The sequence below is a fragment of the Argentina silus genome, assembly GCF_951799395.1.
Source record: "Argentina silus genome assembly, chromosome: Y".
NCBI classification, from domain to species: domain Eukaryota; kingdom Metazoa; phylum Chordata; class Actinopteri; order Argentiniformes; family Argentinidae; genus Argentina; species Argentina silus.
This window is the reverse complement of record NC_139654.1, coordinates 6,249,670-6,274,669: the sequence shown is the minus strand read 5'-3', so window position 1 is coordinate 6,274,669 and position 25,000 is coordinate 6,249,670. Positions and strand designations below refer to the sequence as shown.

The following is a 25,000-nucleotide window of genomic DNA, read 5'->3' as shown; positions in this document are numbered from 1 at the left end:
ATCTAAAAGGACCAGAATGATCAGTTAGGCAGCAAAGCTCTGTTTTCTCTTTACTCTGGAGACGATGGCTGCTGTTGGAGACTAAGGAGTCGAGTACCAAGTCTCTAAGGGGTGACTGGGAATCACGGAGCAGGGACACTCTCCTGTGTAACAGCTAAGGGATGAGCTCCAACGTGTGTCCACAACCAAGCCAGAAGAAGAGAAACGTGAGAAACTCTCTTGTTGATGAATCATCATATTTAACAAGATTGAACTGTGATGGAAATCTCACTGTGAGTGTTGTGTTCTGTGAACTGTAATCCTGAGCAGTTAAAATCATATGACTGTTTATGGTTCTTGTTGATCATTAACCAGGGAGAGTGTGCTCTGCTGGAAAAGTGTACTTGTGGTGTTGTGTTGTGTTCTGTGTAGTGTTGTGTTGTGTTGTGTGGTGTGTAGTTTAGTGTTGTGTAGTGTTGTGTTTGGTGTGGTGTGTTGTGCAGTGTAGTGTTGTGTAGTGTTTTAGTGTGTTGTGTAGTGTTGTGTAGTGTAGTGTAGTGTAGTGTAGTGTAGTGTAGTGTGAGCTATGATACTGAGCAGTAAAAGTTGTGTAAGTGTCCATGTTGTTGTTGATTATTAACCAGGAAGAGAGGGTACTATGACTATGATTTATCATCTTATATTAACAGTTACGGTCCAGAGTCAAACTGACATGGCCTCCATTTTCAGGCTGAGCTGGTTTCATCTGCCAGTTTACAATGGAAAATAGCTTTGATTGACGCCTACTGGACATTCTTACTGCATTAAAGGGATAGATCATAAAAATAATCTTTTTTTTATATATATATATATATATATATATATATATATATATATATATATATATATATATATATATATATATATATATATATACACTCACCGGCCACTTTGTTAGGTACACCTGTTCAACTGCTCTTTAACACAAATATCTAATCATCACATGGCAGCAACTCAATGCATTTAGGCAAGACAACAAGACAACCTGCTGAAGTTCAAACTGAGCATCAGAATGGGGAAGAAAGGTGATTTAAGTGACTTTGAACGTGGCATAGTTGTTGGTGCCAGACGTAGGGATAGAAGGAGTGAGGGTGGGAGCGAGGGAGGGAGGGAGGGAATGAGAGAGAGGAGGGAGGGAGGGAGAGAGGGAGAGATAGAGGGAGAGAGAGAAGAGAGGGAGGCAGAGAGGGAGGGAGAGGAAGGAGAGAAGGAGGGAGATAGGAAGGGGAGGGAAAGAGGGAGGGAGAGGGGGGGAGGGAGAGGATGGAGGGAGAGAGGGAGGGAGAGTAGTAGAGAGAGGTAGGGAGGGAGCAAGAGAGATGGGATGGAGAGAGGAGGGAAGGAGAGAGAGGTACAGAGGAAGAGAGAGAGGCATGGAGGGAGAGAGAAGCACGGAGGGAGAGCAAGAGGAGTGAGGGAGGGAGGAAAGGGAGGGGAGTGAAAGAAAGAGAGAGAGAGATTGTGACAGAGAGAGAGAGAGAGAGAGGGAGGGAGAGAAAGAGAGAGAGAGAGCGAGTGAAGCAGGGAGAGAGGGAGGTAGGGAGGGAGAGAGGGACGGAGGGATAAAGTGGGAGGAAGAGAGGTAGGGAGAGGGAGAAAAAGTCAGAGAAAGTGTATAGTGTGGTTTGCGTTGTGTGTTGTGTTGTGTTGTGTTGTGTTGTGTTGTGTTGTGTTGTGTTGTGTTGTGTGGTGTGTAGTGTTGTGTTTGGTGTGGTGTGTTTTAGTGTGGTGTGTTGTGTAGTGTAGTGGTGTGTAGTGTAGTGTAGTGTGGTGTGGTGTGAGCTATGATACTGAGCAGTAAAAGTTGTGTAAGTGTACATGTTGTTGTTGATTATTAACCAGGAAGGGAGGGTACTATGACTATGATGTACCAGATGATATTAACAGTTAAGGTCCAGAGTCAAACTGACCTGGCCTCCATATTCAGGCTGAGCTGCCTTCATCTGCCAGTTTACAATGGAAAATAGCGTTGATTGACGCCTACTGGACATTCTTACTGCATTAGATTAGATTAGATTTGTTTCAACTTTATTGTCATTGTGCAGAGTACAAGTACAGAGCCAACGAAATGCAGTTAGCGTCTAACCAGAAGTGCAAAAAAAGCAGACAATGTGAACAATATATACAGGTAGTGCAGTATAAGCAGTATATGAGCAGTATAAGTAGTGCAGTATAAGCAGTACATGTATTAACAGTAACATTATAAGCAGAATAAATATAGAATGCAGTATGAACAATATAAGCAGTATATGAGCTGTATAAGTAAGCAGTATAAGCAGTATATGCATTAACAGTAATATTATAAGCAGAGTAAATAAGCAGAATAAATATGGAATGCAGTATGAAGAGTACAAACAGATATGGACAGTCTGTGTAGTGTATTAACAGTAGCATTCTAAGATGAGTCAAAAATAATGATATGTGCATTATGAACAGCATAGACAGATATGTACAGAAGAGCAGTAGTATATAGTATAAGAGCAGTGTGTATAAGTGAAGACACAGTATGTACAGTTTATAGGAATGCTATAGGGTAAGAGTAGTACAATTGTCCGGGGGGGGGGGGTGTAAGTAGGTTGTCACCTAGGGGCAGAGTTGGAGTTCAGTAGGGTGACACCCGCAGGGAAGAAGCTTCCTCTGAACCTGCTTGTTCGGGTACGGAGAGACCTGTAGCGCCTCCCGGAGGGCAGTGGGGTGAACAGTCTGTGGTTGGGGTGAGAACTGTCCTTGACGATGCTGCGTGCCTTACGCAAGCATCGCTTGCCCTGGACAGCCTCAATGGAGGGGAGTGAGGAACCGGTGATGCGTTGGGCAGTTTTCACCACCCTCTGCAGTGCTTTCCGGTCAGAGGCAGAGCAGTTGCCATACCATACTGTGACACAGTTGGTGAGGATGCTCTCGATGGTGCAGCGGTAGAAGTTCCCCAGGATCTGAGGAGACAGATGGAACTTCTTTAGTCTCCTCAGGAAGAAGAGATGCTGGTGAGCCTTCTTGATCAGGGTAGAGGTGTTGAGGGTCCAGGAGAGATCCTCAGAGATGTGGACACCCAGAAACTTGAAGCTGGTGACTCGCACAACCTCAGTCCCGTTGATGAGGATGGGGGTGTGTGTGCTAGCTTTTGGACCTCCTCCTTGGGATAGCTCAAAAGGGATAGGTCACAAAAAAAAACAATCACATTTTTTAAATAATATATATATATATATATATATATATATATATATATATATATATATATATATACTGTATATGTGTACATATTATATATCTCTATCTGACAGAGAATCAGAGAATCTACCTTAGTCTATATGGTGTACACACAGTGTTGTGTAGTGTTGTGTGTGTAGTGGTGGGTAGTGTAGTGTAGTGTAGTGTGAGCTATGATACTGAGCAGTAAAAGTTCTGTAAGTGCCCATGTTGTTGTTGATTATTAACCAGGAAGAGAGGGTACTATGACTATGATGTATCATCTGATATTAACAGTTACGGTCCAGAGTCAAACTGACCTGGCCTCCATATTCAGGCTGAGCTGCCTTCATCTGCCAGTTTACAATGGAAAATAGCGTTGATTGACGCCTACTGGACATTCTTACTGCATTAGATTAGATTAGATTTGATTCAACTTTATTGTCATTGTGCAGAGTACAAGTACAGAGACAACGAAATGCAGTTAGCGTCTAACCAGAAGTGCAAAAAAAGCAGACAATGTGAACAATATATACAGGTAGTGCAGTATAAGCAGTATATGAGCAGTATAAGTAGTGCAGTATAAGCAGTATATGTATTAACAGTAACATTATAAGCAGAATAAATATAGAATGCAGTATGAACAATATAAGCAGTATATGAGCTGTATAAGTAAGCAGTATAAGCAGTATATGCATTAACAGTAATATTATAAGCAGAGTAAATAAGCAGAATAAATATGGAATGCAGTATGAACAGTAAAAACAGATATGGACAGTCTGTGCAGTGTATTAACAGTAGCATTCTAATATGAGTCAAAAATAAGGATATGTGCATTATGAACAGCATAGACAGATATGTACAGAAGAGCAGTAGTATATAGTATAAGAGCAGTGTGTATAAGTGAAGACACACTATGTACAGTGTAACAATGTCCGATGTACACAGAGGCAGACGCCGTATTTTAGTGAGGGATTTGGTCCCGTTTATTTGCACACTCATATACAGGTTTGGCTTTTCAGCCCGTCTTAAAGTTCTATCGACTTTCCAGCCGTCAGTATCGGAAAACCTCCGTCGTTCCCAGCCCACCTCTCCTTGTGAAATGGCAGAAGCACACCCATCTTAAACATTCGCCGGCGAGACTTAATTCGCAGCAGGTGTGCAACAAAAGTCTCGCCGACACAACCCCGGCCACGGTCCTGTAGCTCCCTCTACAGGCCGAATGCTGCATGTCCCCCCACATACAGTTTATAGGAATGCTATAGGGTAAGAGTAGTACAATTGTCCGGGGGGGGGGTGTAAGTAGGTTGTCACCTAGGGGCAGAGTTGGAGTTCAGTAGGGTGACACCCGCAGGGAAGAAGCTTCCTCTGAACCTGCTTGTTCGGGTACGGAGAGACCTGTAGCGCCTCCCGGAGGGGAGTGGGTTGAAGAGTCTGTGGTTGGGGTGAGAACTGTCCTTGACGATGCTGCGTGCCTGCGTGCCAAGCATCGCTTGCCTTTGACAGCCTCAGTGGAGGGGAGTGAGGACCCGGTGATGTGTTGGGCAGTTTTCACCACCCTCTGCAGTGCTTCCGGTGAGAGGAAAAGGTAGTGAGGATGCTCTTGATGGTGCAGCGGTAGAAGTGCACCAGGATCTGAGGAGACAGATGGACCTTCTTTAGTCTCCTCAGGAAGAGGAAAGCTGGTGAGCCTTCTTGATCAGGGTAGAGGTGTTGAGGGTCCAGGAGAGATCCTCAGAGATGCGGACACCCAGAAACTTGAAGCTGGTGACCCCCTCCACCATCAGTCCCATTGATGAGGATGGGGGTGTGTGTGCCAGCTTTTGACTTCCTGGAGTCCACAATGAGCTCTTTGGCCTTCCTGGTGTTGAGAGCCAGGAAGTTGTTGTCGGTGCACCACACTGTTAGGTGCTGGACCTCCTCCCTGGGATAGCTCACAAGGGATAGCTCACAAAAAAAAAACAATCACATTATTTTTAATATATATACTGTATATGTGTACATATTATATATCTCTATCTGACAGTGAATCAGAGAATCTACCCTAGTCTATATGGTGTACACACCTCCTCAGAGTAGAAAGTAGAAGCTCGGCTCGGCACAGAGGGAAGAGGAGAGAGAGATGTGGCCCTCCTCGACACACGCAGCTCTCTACTACACGTTGTACAGCAAATGGGAGGCGTTGACCGAGTCAGTTACAAAGAACTGTTGCTGAAGATTTGCTTCTCCCTTCAGACAAGTTGACTCAACATTCCAGTTGTCTGACCAGACATTGACCTTGTCCTGGACCAGCAGACAACCGCGACTGTTGAACCCTGCCTAGAACTTGTCCTGGACCAGCAGACAACCGTGACTCTTGAACCCTGCATAGACCTTGTTGAGTGAGTCCCACATCACATCATCAATGAAATATTCATTTAATTTCATATAATAGGGAAATCATTCGGTCATTCTTTTATGTTTATTTCCTGCAGCATGAAAATCGTGCGTGAGTGTGTGTGTGTGTGTGTGTGTGTGTGTGTGTGTGTGTGTGTGTGGTCTTTGGTCTCCTTTAACGTGCTGCGTGTGTTCATTGGGTTTATAGCAGGAGGTTCTTTGAGGAGAGGAGAGAGAGGAGGGGACCACTGCCTCTAAAATGAGTCTCTCTGGGGAGAGAGAGGAGGGGACCACTGCCTCTAAAATGAGTCTCTCTGCGGAGGTTGAAGACATGGGGTAAGACAAGAGTCTCTGGAGGGCATTTACCATGAAGATTATGATACTGATGATGATGATGATGATGATGATGATGATGTCAGATACTTCATTCATAACCAGATTAATGTTAGACAGAGGAATGTAGATTTACTGTAGTTCAATGCAAACTGGAGCAACAGACAGTGTTACAACACTCACTAGAAGGCGTGTCCATGGAGGAGGAGAGCGGATCCTGGAGGGAGATGGCCACTAAAAACCTAAAAGCTACTGACAATACAGATATATTAATTTGGACTGGCCACACCGTCCCCACTCTCCTCCTCCCAGCGCACCCCAACCCTCCATGGTAATGGGGATCCCCTGAATGAAACAAAGACACATTCATTAACACTCTGTCCTTCACAATGCCACCCTGCTGTGGAACTGGCTCTAGAAGCTCAGCTCATATGGCACATTTAAAAACACAACTCCACCTTGTAATGCAGGGTCCAGCAGGAGAGACCAGCCTCACCTGTACCCTGTTGTGTGTCCATGAAGAGTGACCACTCTATGGAAATTCCAATAAACTTCGGCGAAAGACCTTCTCATTCTGGTCAAAGGTTAGTTTGAGATTTAATCCTAGTCGTCAAGATCCTGTGACACACAGACACACACTCATATGAACACATGACATCCATTATTTTCTGTTAAACATGTGAGAATATTGGTGTCCGACAACACAGATACCCACTCATGAACATGTGATGTTCACTGTCGACTGTTAATGAATGTGAGAATGTGGGTGTCTTTGTGTTTGACAGGGTCCAGCAGGAGAGACCAGCCTCACCTGTACCCAGCTGTGTGTCCATGAAGAGTGACCACTCTATGGAAATTCCAATACACTTCGGAGAAAGACCTTCTCATTCTGGTCAAAGGTTAGTTTGAGGTTTAATCCTAGTCATCAAGATCCTGGACACACAGACACACACTCATATGAACACATGACATCCATTACCTTCTGTTAAACATGTGAGAATTTTGGTGTCTGACAACACAGATACCCACTCATGAACATGTGATGGTCACTGTCGACTGTTAATGAATGTGAGAATGTTGTTGTCTTTGTGTTTGACAGGGTCCAGCAGGAGAGACCAACCTCACCTGTACCCAGCTGTGTGTCCATGAAGAGTGACCACTCTATGGAAATTCCAATACACTTCGGAGAAAGACCTTCTCATTCTGGTCAAAGGTTAGTTTGAGGTTTAATCCTAGTCATCAAGATCCTGGACACACAGACACACACTCATATGAACACATGACATCCATTACCTTCTGTTAAACAAGGGAGAATTTTGGTGTCTGACAACACAAATACCCACTCATGAACATGTGATGTTCACTGTCGACTGTTAATGAATGTGAGAATGTGGGTGTCTTTGTGTTTGACAGGGTCCAGCAGGAGAGACCAGCCTCACCTGTACCCAGCTGTGTGTCCATGAAGAGTGACCACTCTATGGAAATTCCAATACACTTCGGAGAAAGACCTCCTCATTCTGGTCAAAGGTTAGTTTGAGGTTTAATCCTAGTCGTCAAGATCTTGGACACACAGACACACACTCATATCAACACATGACATCCATTACCTTCTGTTAAACATGTGAGAATTTTGGTGTCTGACAACACAAATACCCACTCATGAACATCTGCCCGAGGCAGCCTTCATTGTCGCGGGTGACTTCAATCACTCCAACTTAAAGACTGTACTGCCCAAATTCCACCGAAATGTCTCTTGCCCCACCAGAGGAGACAGGACATTGGACCAAGTATACACCAGCATGGCTGATGCGTACAAAGCCGTTCCCCTCCCCCACCTAGGTCAATCAGACCACCTCTCATTGTTCCTACTGCCCAAGTACTCAGCACTCATCAAACGAGTGAAACCTACAGTGAGGACAGTCAAGGTCTGGCCAGAGGGAGCTGACTCAGCGCTCCAGCAGCGTTTTGGAAACACTGACTGGGGTGTGTTTGCCACTCAGGCCACCCATGACTCCCACACGGACATTAATTCATATGCCTCATCTGTTTTGGACTACATCAATTCCAACATCAGCAGTGTCACCACACTCAAGCGGATCACCACTTTCCCTAATCAGAAGCCATGGATGAACAGTGAGGTCCGACTCCTGCTGAAGGCACGCGACATTGCCTTCAGATCAGGGGATGCTCGGGCCTACAGCTCATCCAGGGCTAATCTGCAGAGGGGCATCAAAAAGGCCAAGCACAACCACAAGCTGAGGATAGAGGATCACTTCAGAAACAACTCTGACCCCCGACGCATGTGGCAGGGCATCCAGGCCATCACTGACTACAAACCATCTAACACCTCACCCCTCTCCGTTGACGCCTCCCTCCCTGATGAGCTGAACCACTTCTACGGCCGCTTTGACAGGGACAACAAGGAGGTGGCCACCAAGGCTGTGCTCCCTGCGGATCACCAGCCCCTCACTCTATCCCCCACCGACGTGTGTGCGGCACTGAGCAGGACTAACGCACGCAAGGCTGCTGGTCCTGATGGGATCCCCGGACGCGTCCTCAGGGCCTGCGCTGTGCAGCTGACTAAGGTTTGGACTGACATATTCAACCTGTCCCTAGCCCAAGCAGCTGTCCCCGCGTGCTTCAAAACCACCTCCATCGTGCCGGTGCCAAAACACTCCACTGCAACGAGCTTAAATGACTTCCGACCAGTGGCACTCACGCCCATCATCATGAAGTGCTTCGAGAGGCTGGTCTTAGCTCAACTCAAGACCTGCCTACCACCCACACTGGACCCCTTTCAATTCGCCTACCGGCAGAACAGGAGTACAGAGGATGCCATTTCAACGGCACTTCACTCCGCCCTGTCCCACCTCGACAAGACTAACTCTTATGTGAGAATGCTGTTTATTGACTTCAGCTCAGCATTCAACACCATCATCCCCTCCAAACTGATCTCCAAACTCAGGCAACTGGGCATCAACCCCTCCCTCTGCAACTGGATTCTAGACTTCTTGACCAACAGGCCGCAGTCTGTTAGGCTTCACAACCACACCTCCTCAACCCTCACCCTGAACACCGGCGTTCCACAAGGCTGTGTGCTGAGCCCCCTCCTTTACTCCCTCTTCACCTACGACTGCACACCTGTACATGGCTCAAACACCATTGTTAAGTTTGCAGACGACACAACGGTGATCGGTCTCATCAGCAACAACGATGAGTCGGCCTACAGGGAGGAGGTCCAGCACCTAACAGTGTGGTGCAACGACAATAACCTGGCTCTCAACACCAAGAAGACCAAAGAACTCATTGTGGACTTCAGGAAGTCTAAAGCTGGCGCACACACCCCCATCCTCATCAACGGGACTGAGGTGGAGCGAGTCACCAGCTTCAAGTTTCTGGGTGTCCACATCTCTGAGGACCTCTCCTGGACCCTCAACACCTCCACCCTGATAAAGAAGGCTCACCAGCGTCTCTTCTTCCTGAGGAGACTAAAGAAGGTCCATCTATCTCCTCAGATCCTGGTGAACTTCTACCGCTGCACCATCGAGAGTATCCTTACCTACTGTGTCACAGTATGGTATGGCAACTGCTCGGCATCGGACCGGAAAGCACTGCAGAGGGTGGTGAAAACTGCCCAACGCATCACCGGTTCCTCACTCCCCTCCATCGAGGCTGTCCAGGGCAAACGATGCCTGCGTAAGGCACGCAGCATCGTCAAGGACATCTCTCACCCCAACCATAGACTTTTCACCCCACTCCCCTCCGGGAGGCGCTACAGGTCTCTCCGCACCCGAACCAGTAGGTTCAGAGGCAGCTTCTTCCCTGCGGCTGTCACCCTGCTGAACTCGAACACTACACCTACCTGACAACCTACTACCCCCGCAACCCCCACCCCCCCCCCCCACCCGGACAATTCCACTACTGCACTATACTCCCCTCCCCTTCTCCTACTCAATACCACTGCTCTTACCTGTTCATACTGTTCAATGCACATAATGCACATATCCTATATTTTCTTTAATACTACTGCACATACTGTACATACTTGTTTATACTGTTTATACGGCATTCCATATTTATATTTATTCTGCATCTACCTCATGTTACTGTTAATACTGTTAATACATATATACTGCTAGACTGCATTACCCATACAGCTCATATGCTGCTACACTGCTCATACTGTAACTATTTACTGTAACTATTTATTCTGCTATAATGCTACTGCTACTCACATACTGCTATACTGCACTGCTATATTATACTGCTTATATTATACTATATTATACTGCACTACTACTGATCATATATTGCACTACCTGTAAATACTGTTCATTGCACTTTCTGCTATTTTGCACTTCTGGTTAGACGCTAACTGCATTTCGTTGTCTCTGTACTTGTACTCTGCACAATGACAATAAAGTTGAATCTAATCTAATCTAATGTTCACTGTCGACTGTTAATGAATGTGAGAATGTGGGTGTCTTTGTGTTTGACAGGGTCCAGCAGAAGAGACCAGCCTCACCTGAACCCAGTTGTGTTTCCATGACAAGTGACTGGTCTGTGGTACAACCAATACACTTCAGACAAGGAACCGTCACTCCTAAACAAGGGTAGGTGTATCATGGGGGATGGGATGAACGAACTGCTAGACTACACCACCTGTTTGTTTCATGAGGTCCTCGGAGGAAACTATAATGAACTCAGGTTCTACTATCAAGGAGGGAGCATGGGAATAAGGCACACAATTCAACAATCATTAAAGGCAGAATTTTAAATGTTAGACATAGGAATGTAGATATACTGTAGTTCAATGCAAACTGGAGCAACAGTTTCACAATGTCACATGTTACAACACTCCGTAGAAGGCGTGTCTAGGGAGGAGGAGAGCGGATCCTGGAGGGAGATGGCCACTAAAAACCTAAAAGCTACTTACTATACAGATATATTAATTTGGACTGGCTACACCATCCACCAATGTTAGTTTGTTGTCATATTCATCTGACCCAGGAACTATGTCTTGCGGTATACACACTTAAGGTATTCTATTTGGGTAACTGGGCCTCATTCACACTTTTCTGGATCAAGATATCTGCTTATTTCTTGTTTTTACCCAGAATCCCCGGTTACCAGGTGGAGAGACCAGAGTCAGAGATTCCCAGTGGTCAGTCTGTCCAGAGTCAAAGTGAACTGGCCTCCATATTCAGGGTGAGCTAAATAGAAAGTATGACATTGAAGATGGCAGAGTCATCCCCATACAAAAGTTATTTTTTTCTTGTTTCAATTGCATGCCAAAGTCAAGCGATGTGTTTTTTGTATTTAGTCTCTTTACTGTGTGTAAAGGTTTACCCATTATTGTCTATCTCAGTCCACTTTATTATTCTAAATGTTTCAGTCGCTTGAAGACAATGTCATCACTTTACTGAGAAATGAGCTGAAGAGGTTCAAGAGGCTTATTTCTCAAGACTACCCAGAGTGCTTTGAGAGTCAGGGGGAGGAAAAGGTGGTGGATGATGAAGAAGAAGAGAAGCAGGAGAGCAGTGCCAGAGAAGGGGCTCTGAAGATCACACTGCATGTCCTGAGGAACATGAACCAGAAGGAGCTCGCTGACACACTGGAGAAACGTAAGAGACCTCATGTGTTTTCACAGAGAAGTGGTACTGGGCTGAAATATTATTGGAAATATAAACATCACTAACTGTAATTATTATGTATATCCCCATTTGGTCACTCTTTATAGTATGTTGCCTCTATAACTTAGTGTCTCTGTCATTACTCGAGTAACAATTGATTGGTTGTTTCTGTATAATTGCATAGTAATGGGTTTGGACAGTTTCCTATAACACAGATAGAATGAGGACTATTCTTTCCTACATGTGTAGTAATATATCATTCAACTACACTACATACTATGTAATTAATTACTCTATAACAACTTGTTAATTACTACAACATGTGGTCCTCTGTGGCTCAGTCGGTAGAGCATGGCTTTAACAATGCTTAGGTTGTGGGTTTGATTCCTGCTGGGACCATATATACTGAAATGTATGCACTCACTGCAATGCAAGTCGCTTTAGATAAAAGCGTCAGCTAAATGGCATATATATATACATATATATATATATATATATACATATATATGTATATATATTTACAGTTACTGCAGGTATTGGGTCAACTTAATGTAAAGTGTCCAGGAATATTTTGTCAATTGTTTTATCATTCAGGTGAGCTTGCTGTGGTGTGCCAACAAGAACTCAAGTCCACCCTGAAGAAGAAGTTTCAGTGTGTGTTTGAGGGAATAGCTAAGCAAGGCAATCCAATACTTCTCGATAAGGTCTACACAGAGGTCTACATCACAGAGGGTGGAAGTGGAGAGGTCAATAACGAACATGAGGTCAGACAGATTGAGACAGCATCCAGGAGACCAGCAAGACAGGAGACACCAATCAAATGCAACGACATCTTCAAGCCTTTACCTGGACAAGACAAACCAATGAGAAATGTGCTGACAAAGGGAGTTGCTGGCATTGGAAAAACAGTCTCTACTCAGAAGTTCATTATGGACTGGGCTGAAGGAAAAGCCAATCAGGATGTCCAGTTCATATTTCCACTTCCTTTTCGGGAGCTGAATTTAATGAAAAAGAAGAAATGCAGTTTGAATGAACTTCTTGGTCATTTCTTCATTGAAATAAAAGAATCAGGAATCTCCAACTTTGACAAGTATAAAGTTCTGTTCATCTTTGATGGTCTGGATGAGTGTCGACTTCCTCTAGACTTCCAGAACAACGAGACATGTTGTGATGCCACAGAGTCAACCTCAGTGGACGTGCTGCTGACAAACCTCATCAAGGGGAATCTGCTTCCCTCTGCTCTCCTCTGGATAACCTCCCGACCTGCAGCAGCCAATCAGATCCCTCCTGAGTGTGTTGACCAGGTTACAGAAGTACGAGGGTTCAACAACCCACAGAAGGAGGAGTACTTCAGGAAGAGAATCAGTGATGAGAACCTGGCCAGCAGAATCAACACACACATGAAGTCATCAAGGAGCCTCCACATCATGTGCCACATACCAGTGTTCTGTTGGCTCTCAGCCACTACCCTAGAGAGACTGTTGGGTGAAGCAGAGAGAGGAGAAATGCCCAAGACTCTGACACAGATGTACACACACTTCCTGGTATTTCAGACCAAACAGAGGAATGTGAAGTACCTTGGAGACCATTACAGAGATCCACAGTGGGATAACGAGCTAATTCTGTCACTGGGAAAACTGGCCTTCAAACAGCTGGAAAATGGCAATCTGATCTTCTATGAGGAAGACCTGAGAGAGTGTGGCATTGATGTCACAGAAGCCACAGTGTACTCGGGAGTGTGCACTCAGATCTTCAGAGTGGAGTGTGGGCTGCACAAGGTGTTCAGCTTTTTGCATCTGAGCATCCAGGAGTTTCTAGCTGCTTTATATGTGTTCCTCACATGCAACATCAGCAATGAGAATCCACTGGTCAAACAAAAATCCTCATCCAGGAAGCTATGGTCATCACTGAGACGCACACCTCTGGTCGACTTACACAAGAGTGCAGTGGACAAGGCCTTACAGAGTGAGAATGGTCACCTGGACCTGTTCCTGCGCTTCCTCCTGGGCCTCTCACTGGAGTCCAATCAGAATCTCCTACGAGGCCTTCTAACACAGACAGGAAGCAGCTCACAGACCAATGAGGAAACAGTCAAGTATATCAAGGAGAAGATCAGGGAGAATCCCTCTCCAGAGAGGTGCATCAATCTGTTCCACTGTTTGAATGAGATGAATGACCATTCTCAAGTGGAGGAGATCCAAAGATACCTGAGCTCAGGACGTCTCTCAGAAACCCAACTCTCACCTGCACAGTGGTCAGCTCTGGTCTTTGTGTTGCTGACTTCAGAAGAGGAGCTGGATGTGTTTGACCTGAAGAAATACTCAAAATCAGAAGAGGGTCTTCTGAGGCTGCTGCCAGTGGTCACAACCTCTAAGACGGCACTGTAAGTAGATGGACAAAACACTGCATTGAAACTTGGGTTATGAATGGAGTATGTGATCACTTATTATGATTTATGGATTAAATGGAAGAAACTGAGTTATTGATCACAAGGTCAAAAGTCATTCATTAATGGATTGCACACTTATCTTTCATGTTTTATTGACAAACAAATATGCGACTTGCTCCATCATGTTCAGTCGCTTTGTGTCTCGACTCCCAATAATGAGGTAGAAAGAGCCAGTTCCAGTCGGAGTACTGAACACTGGTTTGGAGAAATCCACTCCTGACGTTGACTCTGTTTTTAACGATGTAACAATGTTCGTAACACACAGAGGCAGAGGCAGACGCAGTGTTGGGATGAGGGAATGGTAGTTTATTTCGCTCTATTTTGTGACTTTCCAGTCTTTGGCTTTTCAGCCCTCCTCTTCCAAAGCAGAGGCACACACATCTTAAACCATTTAGCCAACAAGGCTTCATTATCAGCAGGTGCGCAAAGAAGCCTCGTTTCCGTAACCCTGGCTACGGTCCTGTAGCTCCCTCTACAGGCCGAACGCTGCATGTCCCCCCACAAACGACTATCTCATGCCACTCGCGGTACCACGGATTCTCACACCGCAGCTCAAATGAAGACGTTTGGTCTGACATTAAGCAAATAACATAGGTGGCATATATAATAACATGGCTGGCTGTGTTCACAGTTAAGCTAATGAGTTTGTCAGCTTTATTTTAGTGAAAGTGGAATGAGTCAGTTCACTAGCCAGTAAGTTTACAGTTGGTGCAGTTGGAAGGAGCTCACCACTCATCTCCAACTGGTAGCTCAATCCATCATTTAAGGCATGAAAAGTATGGATACATGATGATTTCACCTTTAAAATGAAGTGACATGATTAGAAAACATGTTTTTCTAGTGAAATATGTTAAAATACCAAAACAGCCCATGTAAGGGTTTTGGACGAAAATGTAATTATATGGTAATTAGGTGCGGCGACATGCAACTGGAAATGATTGAACACATCACAAAAAATGACTTAATGCTTGTATTTATTCTGAAGAAAAATATACCAGACCTAGGAATCCAGTCACTACAAATGTATCCATGGTTGCTTGCTCCCCTGTTGAGAGCAACTATAACTCTCACTCATGAATTCTTATCATAATGCACCACAGTGATCTTTTGGCTGCATGTATTTGTATTCCTCATTCAGGCTGAATGGATGTCACCTCACTGCGAGATGCTGTAAAGCGTTGGCATCAGCTCTCAGCTCAGACTCCTGCCACCTGAGAGAGCTGGACCTCAGTAATAATGAACTAGGGGACGGGGGGGTGAAGCTGCTCTCTACTGGACTGGGGAGTCCACACTGTCAACTACAGACACTGAGGTGAGGTCTGAGACTATTGGTGTTGTCAGACACATCATTCCTAAGTGTCTGTTACATTATCATTCGATGGAATCAATGAGACTTGCACAAAAAAGCTCAATAAATGAGACAGACAATGTACATTATCTTCCAATCGAGTACTATAGTGAGTGTATGTGTGTGTGTGTGTGGGTGTGTGTGTGTGTGTGTGTGTGTGTGTGTGTGTGTGTGGTGTGTGGTGTGTGGTGTGTGTGTGTGTGTGTGTGTATGTGTGTGTGTGTAGTGGGAGGGGGGGCTGCTCTGTCTGCACTCTCTGAATATGTTTGCCCTCCTCAAATCCTGATCCACCTGGCCTTAGATCAGCTCATGGGACTACACAATACTGCATGAATCTAATAGCAAGCAAATATATTATACCAGACGTAGAAATCCAGTGACTACAAATGTATCCATGGTTGCTTGCTCCCCTGTTGAGAGCAACTATAACTTTCACTCATGAATTCTTGCACCACAGTGATCGTTTGGCTTCATGTATTTATTTGTATTCCTCATTCAGGCTGAATGGATGTGACCTCACAGAGAGATGCTGTGAAGCGTTGGCCTCAGCTCTCAGCTCAGACTCCTGCCACCTGAGAGAGCTGGACCTCAGTAATAATGATCTAGGTGACGGGGAGGTGAAGCTGCTCTCTGCTGGACTGGGGAGTCCACACTGTCAACTACAGAAACTGAGGTGAGGTCTGAGACTATTCTTGTTGTCAGACACATCATTCCTAAGTGTCGGTTACATTTTAATTCGATGGAATCAATGATACTTGCACAGAAATGCTCATTGATTGAGACAGACAATGTACATTATCTTCCAATCAATTACTATATAATGTATATGTGTGTGTGTGTGTGTGTGTGTGTGTGTGTGTGGTGGGAGGGGGGCTGCTATGTCTTCACTCTCTGAATATGTTTGCCCTCAAATCCTGACCCACTTGGCCTAATACTGCACTAACCCAATAGCAAGCAAATATATTATACCAGACGTAGAAGTCCAGCGACTACAAATGTATCCAAGGTTAATTTCTCCCCTGTTGAGAGCAACTATAACTCTCACTCATGAATTCTTGCACCACAGTGATCGTTTGGCTGCATGTATTTATTTGTATTCCTCATTCAGGCTGATTGGATGTGACCTCACAGAGAGATGCTGTGAAGCGTTGGCCTCAGCTCTCAGCTCAGACTCCTGCCACCTGAGAGAGCTGGACCTCAGTAATAATGATCTAGGTGACGGGGGGGTGAAGCTGTTCTCTTCTGGACTGGGGAGTCCACACTGTCAACTACAGACACTGAGGTGAGGTCTGAGACTATTCTTGTTGTCAGACACATCATTCCTAAGTGTCTGTTACATTATCATTCCATGGAATCAATGATACTTTCACAGAAAGGCTCAATAATTGAGACAGACAATGTACATTATCTTCCAATCAATTACTGTGTGTGTGTGTGTGTGTGTGTGTATGGTGACAGCGGGGGCTGCTATGTCTTCACTCTTTGAATATGTTTGCCCTCCTCAAATCCTGACCCACCTGGCCTTAGATCAGCTCATGGGACTACACAATACTGCACTAACCCAATAGCTAGCAAATATATTATACCAGACTTAGAAATTCATTGACTACAAATGTATCCAGGGTTGCTTGCTCCCCTGTTGAGAGCAACTCTAATTCTCACTCATGAATTCTTGCACCACAGTGATCTTTTGGCTGCATGTATTTATTTGTATTCCTCATTCAGGATGAATGGATGTCACCTCACAGAGAGATGCTGTGAAGCGTTGGCCTCAGCTCTCAGCTCAGACTCCTGCCACCTGAGAGAGCTGGACCTCAGTAATAATGATCTAGGTGACGGGGGGGTGAAGCTGCTCTCTGCTGGAGTGGGGAGTCCACACTGTCAACTACAGACACTGAGGTGAGGTCTCAGACTATTCTTGTTATCAGACACATCATTCCTAAGTGTCTGTTACATTATCATTCTATGGAATCAATGATAATCGCACTGAAAGGCTCAATAATTGAGACAGACAATGATCATTATCTTCCAATCAATTACTGTGTGTGTGTGTGTGTGTGTGTGTTTGTGTGTGTGTGTGTGTGTGCACGCGGTGGCAGAGGGGGCTGCTCTGTCTTCACTGTCTGAATAACTTTACTCTCATCAAATCCTGACCCACCTGGCCTTAGATCAGCTCATGGGACTACACAATACTGCACTAACCCAATAGCTAGCAAATACATTATACCAGACGTAGAAATCCAGTGAATACAAATGTATCCATGGTTTCTTGCTCCCCTTTTGAGAGCAACTATAACTCTCACTCATGAATTATTGCACCACAGTGATCGTTTGGCTACATGTATTTATTTGTATTCCTCATTCATATGTGGCCTTTCAACTGCCAAATGTAGAGGAATTACAACTGCACATGTACATTAGAGAGGAATAATCAGATTCTTGATATCAGATGGAGTGACACTATTTCCCCAGGTTGTCAGGCTGTGGAGTCCCAGAGGAAGGCTGTGTTTCTCTGGCTTCAGCTCTGAGGTCTAAGCCCTCCCACCTGAGAGAGCTGGACCTCAGCTACAATCACCCAGGAGACTCAGGACTGGCGCTGCTCTCTGCTGTACAGAAAGATCCACTCTGTAAACTACAGATACTCAGGTAAAGGCTGAATATGTGGCTGGACGTATCAATGAGATTAATGCACTGTATCTATTTTCCACATGATTGTGAGTGTGTCATCCAACCACTGTGGGTTCTTCTGTGGTTGATATAGTGTGGACCATGGTGGAGAGTGCAGGCTCAAACCTGGGCTGATCAAATGTAAGTCACCACCACTGTAGAAAATAGGACTGTGAGATTACTCAAGAACCAGGGTACAGCAGAGTTCAAACAGAGCACCAGTATTGTATTCATATGTAAATCTAAAATATTAGTAAACGTGAATTAGTTGTATCCCTTGTAAAACATTTTAAATAAATAAGTAATATTTTGTGAAAATAACATAACAAGATCACATTGTGAATATTGTAAGGTATTCAATTGTATTGATTTGATGATTATTTTTGCCCTCTCAATCAGATGCCTGTGAGCTCACACTGGACCCAAACACAGCACACAGACTCCTCTCTCTGTCTGAGGAGAACAGAAAGGTGACACGGGGGAGAGAGGAGCAGCCGTATCCTGATCACCCAGAGAGATTTGACTACTGCTCACAGGTGCTGTGTAGAGAGGGTCTGACTGGGCGCCGTTACTGGGAGGTAGAGTGGAGTGGGGGAGAGGCATATATAGGAGTAACATATAAAGGAATCAGCAGGAGAGGATGGGGTCATGACTGTGGGTTGGGAAACAATGACAAGTCCTGGAGTCTGTTCTGCTCTGGTAACAGTTACTCCGCCTGTCACAATAATAAGTACTCTGTCATACCTGTCCCCTCCTCTGGCTCCCACAGAGTAGGAGTGTATCTGGACTGGCCGGCCGGCACTCTGTCCTTCTACAGCGTCTCCTCTGACACACGGACCCTCCTGCACACATTCCACTCCACATTCACTGAGCCCCTCTATCCAGGGTTTTGGGTTTGTAGCTTTGACTGTTCAGTGACCCTGTTTAAACTAGTCTCAGGGAGATCACACTGAACACCAAAGGCTCAGAAATGACGGATCAGAACATGATGCAGTTGGATGGTGGTGTGTTTTCACTGAGATGTTCCCTCTCCCAATGTGTAGGGTGTAGGGTGTAGTGTGTAGTGTGTAGTCTGTAGTGTGTAGCGTGTAGTGTGTAGGGTGTAGTGTACAGTGTGTGGTGAACAGTGTGTAGTGTCAGTGTAGCTCTTGAGATGAGTAGCCCTGCCTGAGACCTGTCATCCCAAATGTCTTCCTCGGACCACAAGGAGATAGTGGATGTATAGAAGAAATTCAACTGACAGTGAAACAATCCAGATGAATGATTAGCTGATCAAGTCGGACTGATGATGAACTCTGAGAATAACACAGGAGAGAGTGTCTGTATGTATATAAGAGTTGGTTAGATTGGGTGTTTGAGTTGTGATGCTGGATTACGTTGCTGGGTGTAAGATAGCAGGGAGTGGATGTGAAGACAGCTCTCCTTCTCTGTCAGTACAACATGGACAGTGTCTTCGGAACATCCTAATCTACACAGTGTGTAATTGATTCCTATGCAAATCCAAAATGACATGAACTATTATCCTTGCATTAAGATGGACTTAATTCAACTTATTGAGTGACTTGTTGATGACATTTTTGCATTTTAGCTAATTTTAAGAGTGTCATAGCAAAAGGTCTGAATACTTCTGTTCATGAGGTATTTCTGTATTTCAGTTTTAATAAATGAAGAAATTTAAAAAATCGTGTTTTCGCTTTGTCATTCTGGGGTATTGTGTGTGGATTGATGGCAAATTCTTTTAATTGAATCCATTTTAAATTGAGTCTATAACACAAGAAAATGTGTAGAAAGTGAAGGGGTCTGAATACCTTCAGAAGGCGCTGTACATGTTCTGAACTTCACTTTCCATGCATTCCTTCATTTTTATATAGTAATCATCTAGTACAGTAATATCTCTCCATCATGTGACATTGTGAGGGGCAGCCAAGGTGCAGGCTGCTTTTCCCCTCTCTGTCTGTGGGCTGTGGGAGGCATGGCTCTCATGAGAAGACTTCACCTGTCCCCTGCAGTACCGCTCCCTGCCATGGGAGGCGTGGCTCTCATGAGAAGACTTCACCTGTCTCCTGCAGTACCTCTCCCTGCCATGGGAGGCATGGCTCTCATGAGAAGACTTCACCTGTCTCCTGCAGTACCTCTCCCTGCCATGGGAGGCATGGCTCTCATGAGAAGACTTCACCTGTCCCCTGCAGTACCGCTCCCTGCCATGGGAGGCATGGCTCTCATGAGAAGACTTCACCTGTCCCCTGCAGTACCGCTCCCTGCCATGGGAGGCATGGCTCTCATGAGAAGACTTCACCTGTTCCCTGCAGTACCGCTCCCTGCCATGGGAGGCATGGCTCTCATGAGAAGACTTCTCCTGTCCCCTGCAGTACCTCTGACCCCCAGACCCCTATCCCCCAGACCTCTAGCCCTCAGATGGGGGCACCACCTGGTGGTCATTTACTAGTATTACAACAACAGAGAGATTAGAATCCAGCCAGTTAGCAATAAGCACTGAATCCTAAAAACCCAGAATTTGAACCTGAAATATTCTTTATAACATCACAGATCTTTTATAATGGAACCGTGTAATAGAACATTAGTGTAATAGAACATTAGTGTAATAGAACAGTGTAATAGAACATTAGTGTAATAGAACATTAGTGTAATAGAACATTAGTGTAATAGAACAGTGTAATAGAACAGTGTAATAGAACATTAGTGTAATAGAACAGTGTAATAGAACATTAGTGTAATAGAACAGTGTAATAGAACAATGTAATGGAACGTTAGTGTAATAGAACATTAGTGTAATAGAACATTAGTGTAATAGAACAGTGTAATAGAACATTAGTGTAATAGAACATTAGTGTAATATAATCGTAGTATAATAGAACATTAGTATAATAGAACATTAGTGTAATAGAACATTAGTATAATAGAACATTAGTGTAATAGAACATTAGTGTAGTAGAACATTAGTGTAGTAGAACAGTGTAATAGAACATCAGTGTAATATAATCTTAGTATAATAGAATATTAGTATAATAGAACAGTGTAATAGAACATTAGTGTAATATAATCGTAGTATAATAGAACATTAGTATAATAGAATATTAGTATAATAGAACATTAGTGTAATAGAACATCAGTGTAATAGAACATTAGTATAATAGAACATCAGTGGAAACCAAAGGGGACGTTTTCTTTCCGGTGTTAACACTTCCCTTAGCAACGTCATGACAACCCAGATGTGCAGACAGGCCTAGGAGATGAGTTAACTCTAACCCTAAACCCTGACCCTAACCCTGACCCTGACCCTAACTCTAACCTTGACCCTGACCCTGACTCTGACCCTGACCCTGACCCTGACCCTGACTCTGACCCTGACCCTGACCCTGACCCTAACCCTGACCCTGACCCTGACCCAAAGTCTAGCCCTGACCCTGACCCTAACTCTGACCCTGACCCAAATTCTAACCCTGACCCTAACTCTAACCCTGACCCTGACCCTAACTCTGACCCTGACCCTAACTCTAACCTTGACCCTGACCCTGACCCTGACCCTAACCCTGACCCTGACCCAAAGTCTAGCCCTGACCCTGACCCTAACTCTGACCCTGACCAAAACTCTAACCCTGACCCTAACTCTAACCCTGACCCTGACCCTAACTCTGACCCTGACCCTAACTCTAACCCTGACCCTGACCCTGACCCAAACTCTAACCCTAACCCTGACTCTGACCCTGACCCTAACCCTACCTCTGACTCTGACTCTGACTCTGACCCTGACCCTGACTCAAACTCTAACCCGAACCCTAACCCTGACCCTGTCACTGTCCCTAACCCTGATTCTAACTCTGACTATAACCCTAACCCTAACCTTGTCCCTGACACTGACCCAAACTCTAACCCTAACGCTAACCCTAACCCTGACCCTAACCCTCTCCCTGACCCTAACCCTAACCCTAACCTTGACCTTAACCCTATCCCTGACCCTGAGCCTAACCCTGACCCTATCCCTGACCCTGAACCTGACCCTGACCCTAACCCTAAAAATGATTAGATCATTTTAATTATGAGACTGATTTCCCTCATATATCTTTCACAAATCCCTCTACCTGGGATCCCAAATTAGAATCAGTCTCTGGTTCAATACAATCTCTTACTAGGAACGATTTGAATTCTTTCTTAAAACATCGGCCCAAACCAGACACAAATTTTAATCTAACCAAACAACAATTACATCTCCAGCAGTTGAGTGGAAATCAGACCATTGTAATAAAACCAGCAGACAAAGGGTCTCAGATTGTGATTATGGACAGAGCCCGTTATCTTTTAGAGGCTAACAGACAGCTTAGTAATGAGAACCATAATGCTTCATTACCTCACTCCATCCAATCAGAAACTCAGGATATGATTAAGGGCATAGTGATTGGGTTATATCAAACCAATTAGATTACAATTAAACAAATGTCTTATCTGTTAGGTCCAGATACACCCAGACCAAGACGATTTGATCTACTTCCCAAAGTCCCTAAAGCTCCAGAAAAGTGGACTGTTCCCTTCGAGGTTCCATGCGGTCGGCCGGCGGTGAGTGACTGTGGCTCAGAATCGTACCGAGTTGCAGAATTGATTGACTTCTTTATTAACCCTCTCTCACAGAAACATAAAAGTTATGGAAAAGACACTTATGATTTCATACAGAAGTTGAAGGGTCTAAAAACACAGAGAGAGGCCTTTTAATTTACAATAGACATCAATTATTTTTCTACCAACATGGAGACGACTCTGGGTTTACAGGCTGTTGGGATTGTATTTAATAAATTCCCTGACCCTACCCTGACCCTGACCCTGACCCTGACCCTGACCCTGACCCTGACCCTACCCGCCCAGATAATGACCCTACCCGCCCAGATAATGCCATTTTAGATTTATTGGAGTTGAGTTGAAGGAGAAATGATTTTGAATTCAACAATAAACATTACCTCCAGATTCACGGAACGGCCATGGGCAAAAAATGTGCCCCTGCTTTTGCAAATCTGTATATGTGTTTTTTGGAGGAAACAGCTTTCAGTAAATGTAAAAATGTACCAATGTTATATTATAGGTACTTAGATTACATTTGTGGCGTGTGGGTGCTTTCAATTGCAGAGTTTGGGGAGTTTTTAAAGGTTTTAAACACACAGCAATTACAATTACACACAACAGACAGGAGAGGGCAGTAGAGTTTCTGGAGTGTTTTTCATTCCAGAGGGGAAGAAACACACGCACACACACGCACACACACACACACACACACACACACACTCTAACACACACACACACACACACTTACACACACACAGTCTCACACACACACACACAGACACACGCACACACGCACAGTCTCACACAGACACACGCGCACACACGCACACACTCTCTCACACACACACACACCCTTCTAGTCTAGCTGTTCAGTCTTATATACAGTACAGCATGCCTTATCTTACAGAACAGCATGTACTATCTTCCAGATTTGGGCATGGAATTCCCAGGTCTTCATTATTCTAGACATTTTCAACCTATACGGTGGTGATGTTCATAGCCTTAACCAAATAAGGCTATTCCCAGCACTATCTCTCCCGTACCATCCCGTACCGTCTCCTCAATCTACAGTGGCCAACTGCATGCTGCATCTTCCATTGGGCACAACACTGTATGCTTATTCATAACACATCAGGCCTTCTTCTGGTCAGAGCAAAATACACTACAAGTACCAATGTGTTAGCCGCGTACTCAAACCTTTTATTCTTTACAGAACCGCCCCTCATGACTGCCCAACAACCACAGACCCAGGAGTCCTCCCCTGCGTTGCACAAGCACCTAAACACAGCATACACCCTGGACTGATCTGGACTGATCTGGACTGATCTGGGTGGATGGACTGATCTCTGACCCTGACTCTGACAGTCACTGTGTGTGTGTGTGTGTGTGTGTGGCGTGCATGCTGTGTGTGTGTGTGTGTGTGTGTGTGTGTGTGTGTGTGTGCATGTGTGTGTGTGTGGTGTGCATGCTGTGTGTGTGGCGTGCATGCTGTGTGTGTGTGTGTGTGTCTGTGGCGTGCATGCTGTGTGTGTGTGTGTGGCATGCATGCTGTGTGTGTGTGTGTGTGTTTTCTTTCTTTTCGGATGTACATGTGTACTTGTGTACGTGTGTGTGCTTGTAAGATATTGCGTATATGTGTGAGCTGTCTGGTAAAAAAGCTGTATGCTAAAAGAGAGTGTGTGTGTGTGTGTGTGTGTGTGTGTGTGTGTGTGTGTGTGTGTGTGATTACGTTGTTGTGTTGTTTTTTTCTGACTGAGAGAGAGAGAGGGAAGGAGGGAGGGTGAGAAGGAGGGGGGGAGGAAAGGAGGAGAGGGAGGGGGGGGAGGAAAGGAGGAGACAGAGGGAGAGGGGGGAGAGAGGGAGGGGGAGGAGAGGGGGAGAGGGAGGAGAGGAGGGAAGGAGGGAGGGGGTTGAGAGGGGGAGAGGGAGGAGAGGAGGGAAGGAGGGAGGGGAGGAGAAAGAGAGAGACAGAGAGAAAGAGAGAGACAGAGAGAAGGAGGGGAGGGGGGGAGGGAGGGACGGAGGGGGAGAGAGAGAGAGAGACATTGTTTTGATGTGTTTTGACGTTGAGTGGCGAGAGAGAGAGGGAAGGAGGGAGGGAGACAAGGAGGAGCATGAGAGGGAGCTGGGAGGAATGTAGGGTGGAGCATTACTCTCACACACACATACATGCATGCACACACACACACACACACATGCACACACACACCACTCCCCCGACAGTGACAGAGACACAGAACAAGGAAGTGTTCCCGCCCGCAAGCACAAACACTTCTAGGAAAACAAAACATACAATATCTCTGACACACACACACACACACACACACACACACACACACACACACACACACTGTAGCGGCCTTCCAAAGTTTCTTAAAATCCAAATTAAGGCCGTGGATCGAGTGAACAGGTGGTCCCTTTCAA

The 25,000-nt window shown here is 45.1% G+C and overlaps 2 protein-coding genes across 10 annotated transcripts in view; one reads left to right on the top strand and one right to left on the bottom strand.

Annotated features, from left to right (window-relative positions):
• LOC310823633 (uncharacterized protein) overlaps positions 1–25,000 on the bottom strand; it is a gene marked incomplete at its 3' end in the record, with an annotated part of 277,614 nt that overhangs the window by 75,406 nt on the left and 177,208 nt on the right. The gene's annotated exons all lie outside the window — the stretch shown is intronic.
• Positions 1–25,000, top strand: part of LOC310823880 (uncharacterized protein) — a 417,085-nt gene that overhangs the window by 345,863 nt on the left and 46,222 nt on the right. For 7 of the 9 annotated variants that reach the window (XM_083696773.1, XM_083696771.1, XM_083696772.1 and 4 more), the window contains one exon: positions 15,840–16,013. In XM_083696773.1, coding sequence (XP_083552899.1) covers positions 15,840–16,013 — 174 coding nt within the window. Of the gene's footprint in view, positions 1–15,839; positions 16,014–16,448; positions 16,623–17,065; positions 17,240–17,812; positions 17,987–18,101; positions 18,149–18,406; positions 19,682–25,000 lie in introns of those variants that run through there. The other 2 variants (XM_083696777.1, XM_083696774.1) reach the window with 2 other exon arrangements.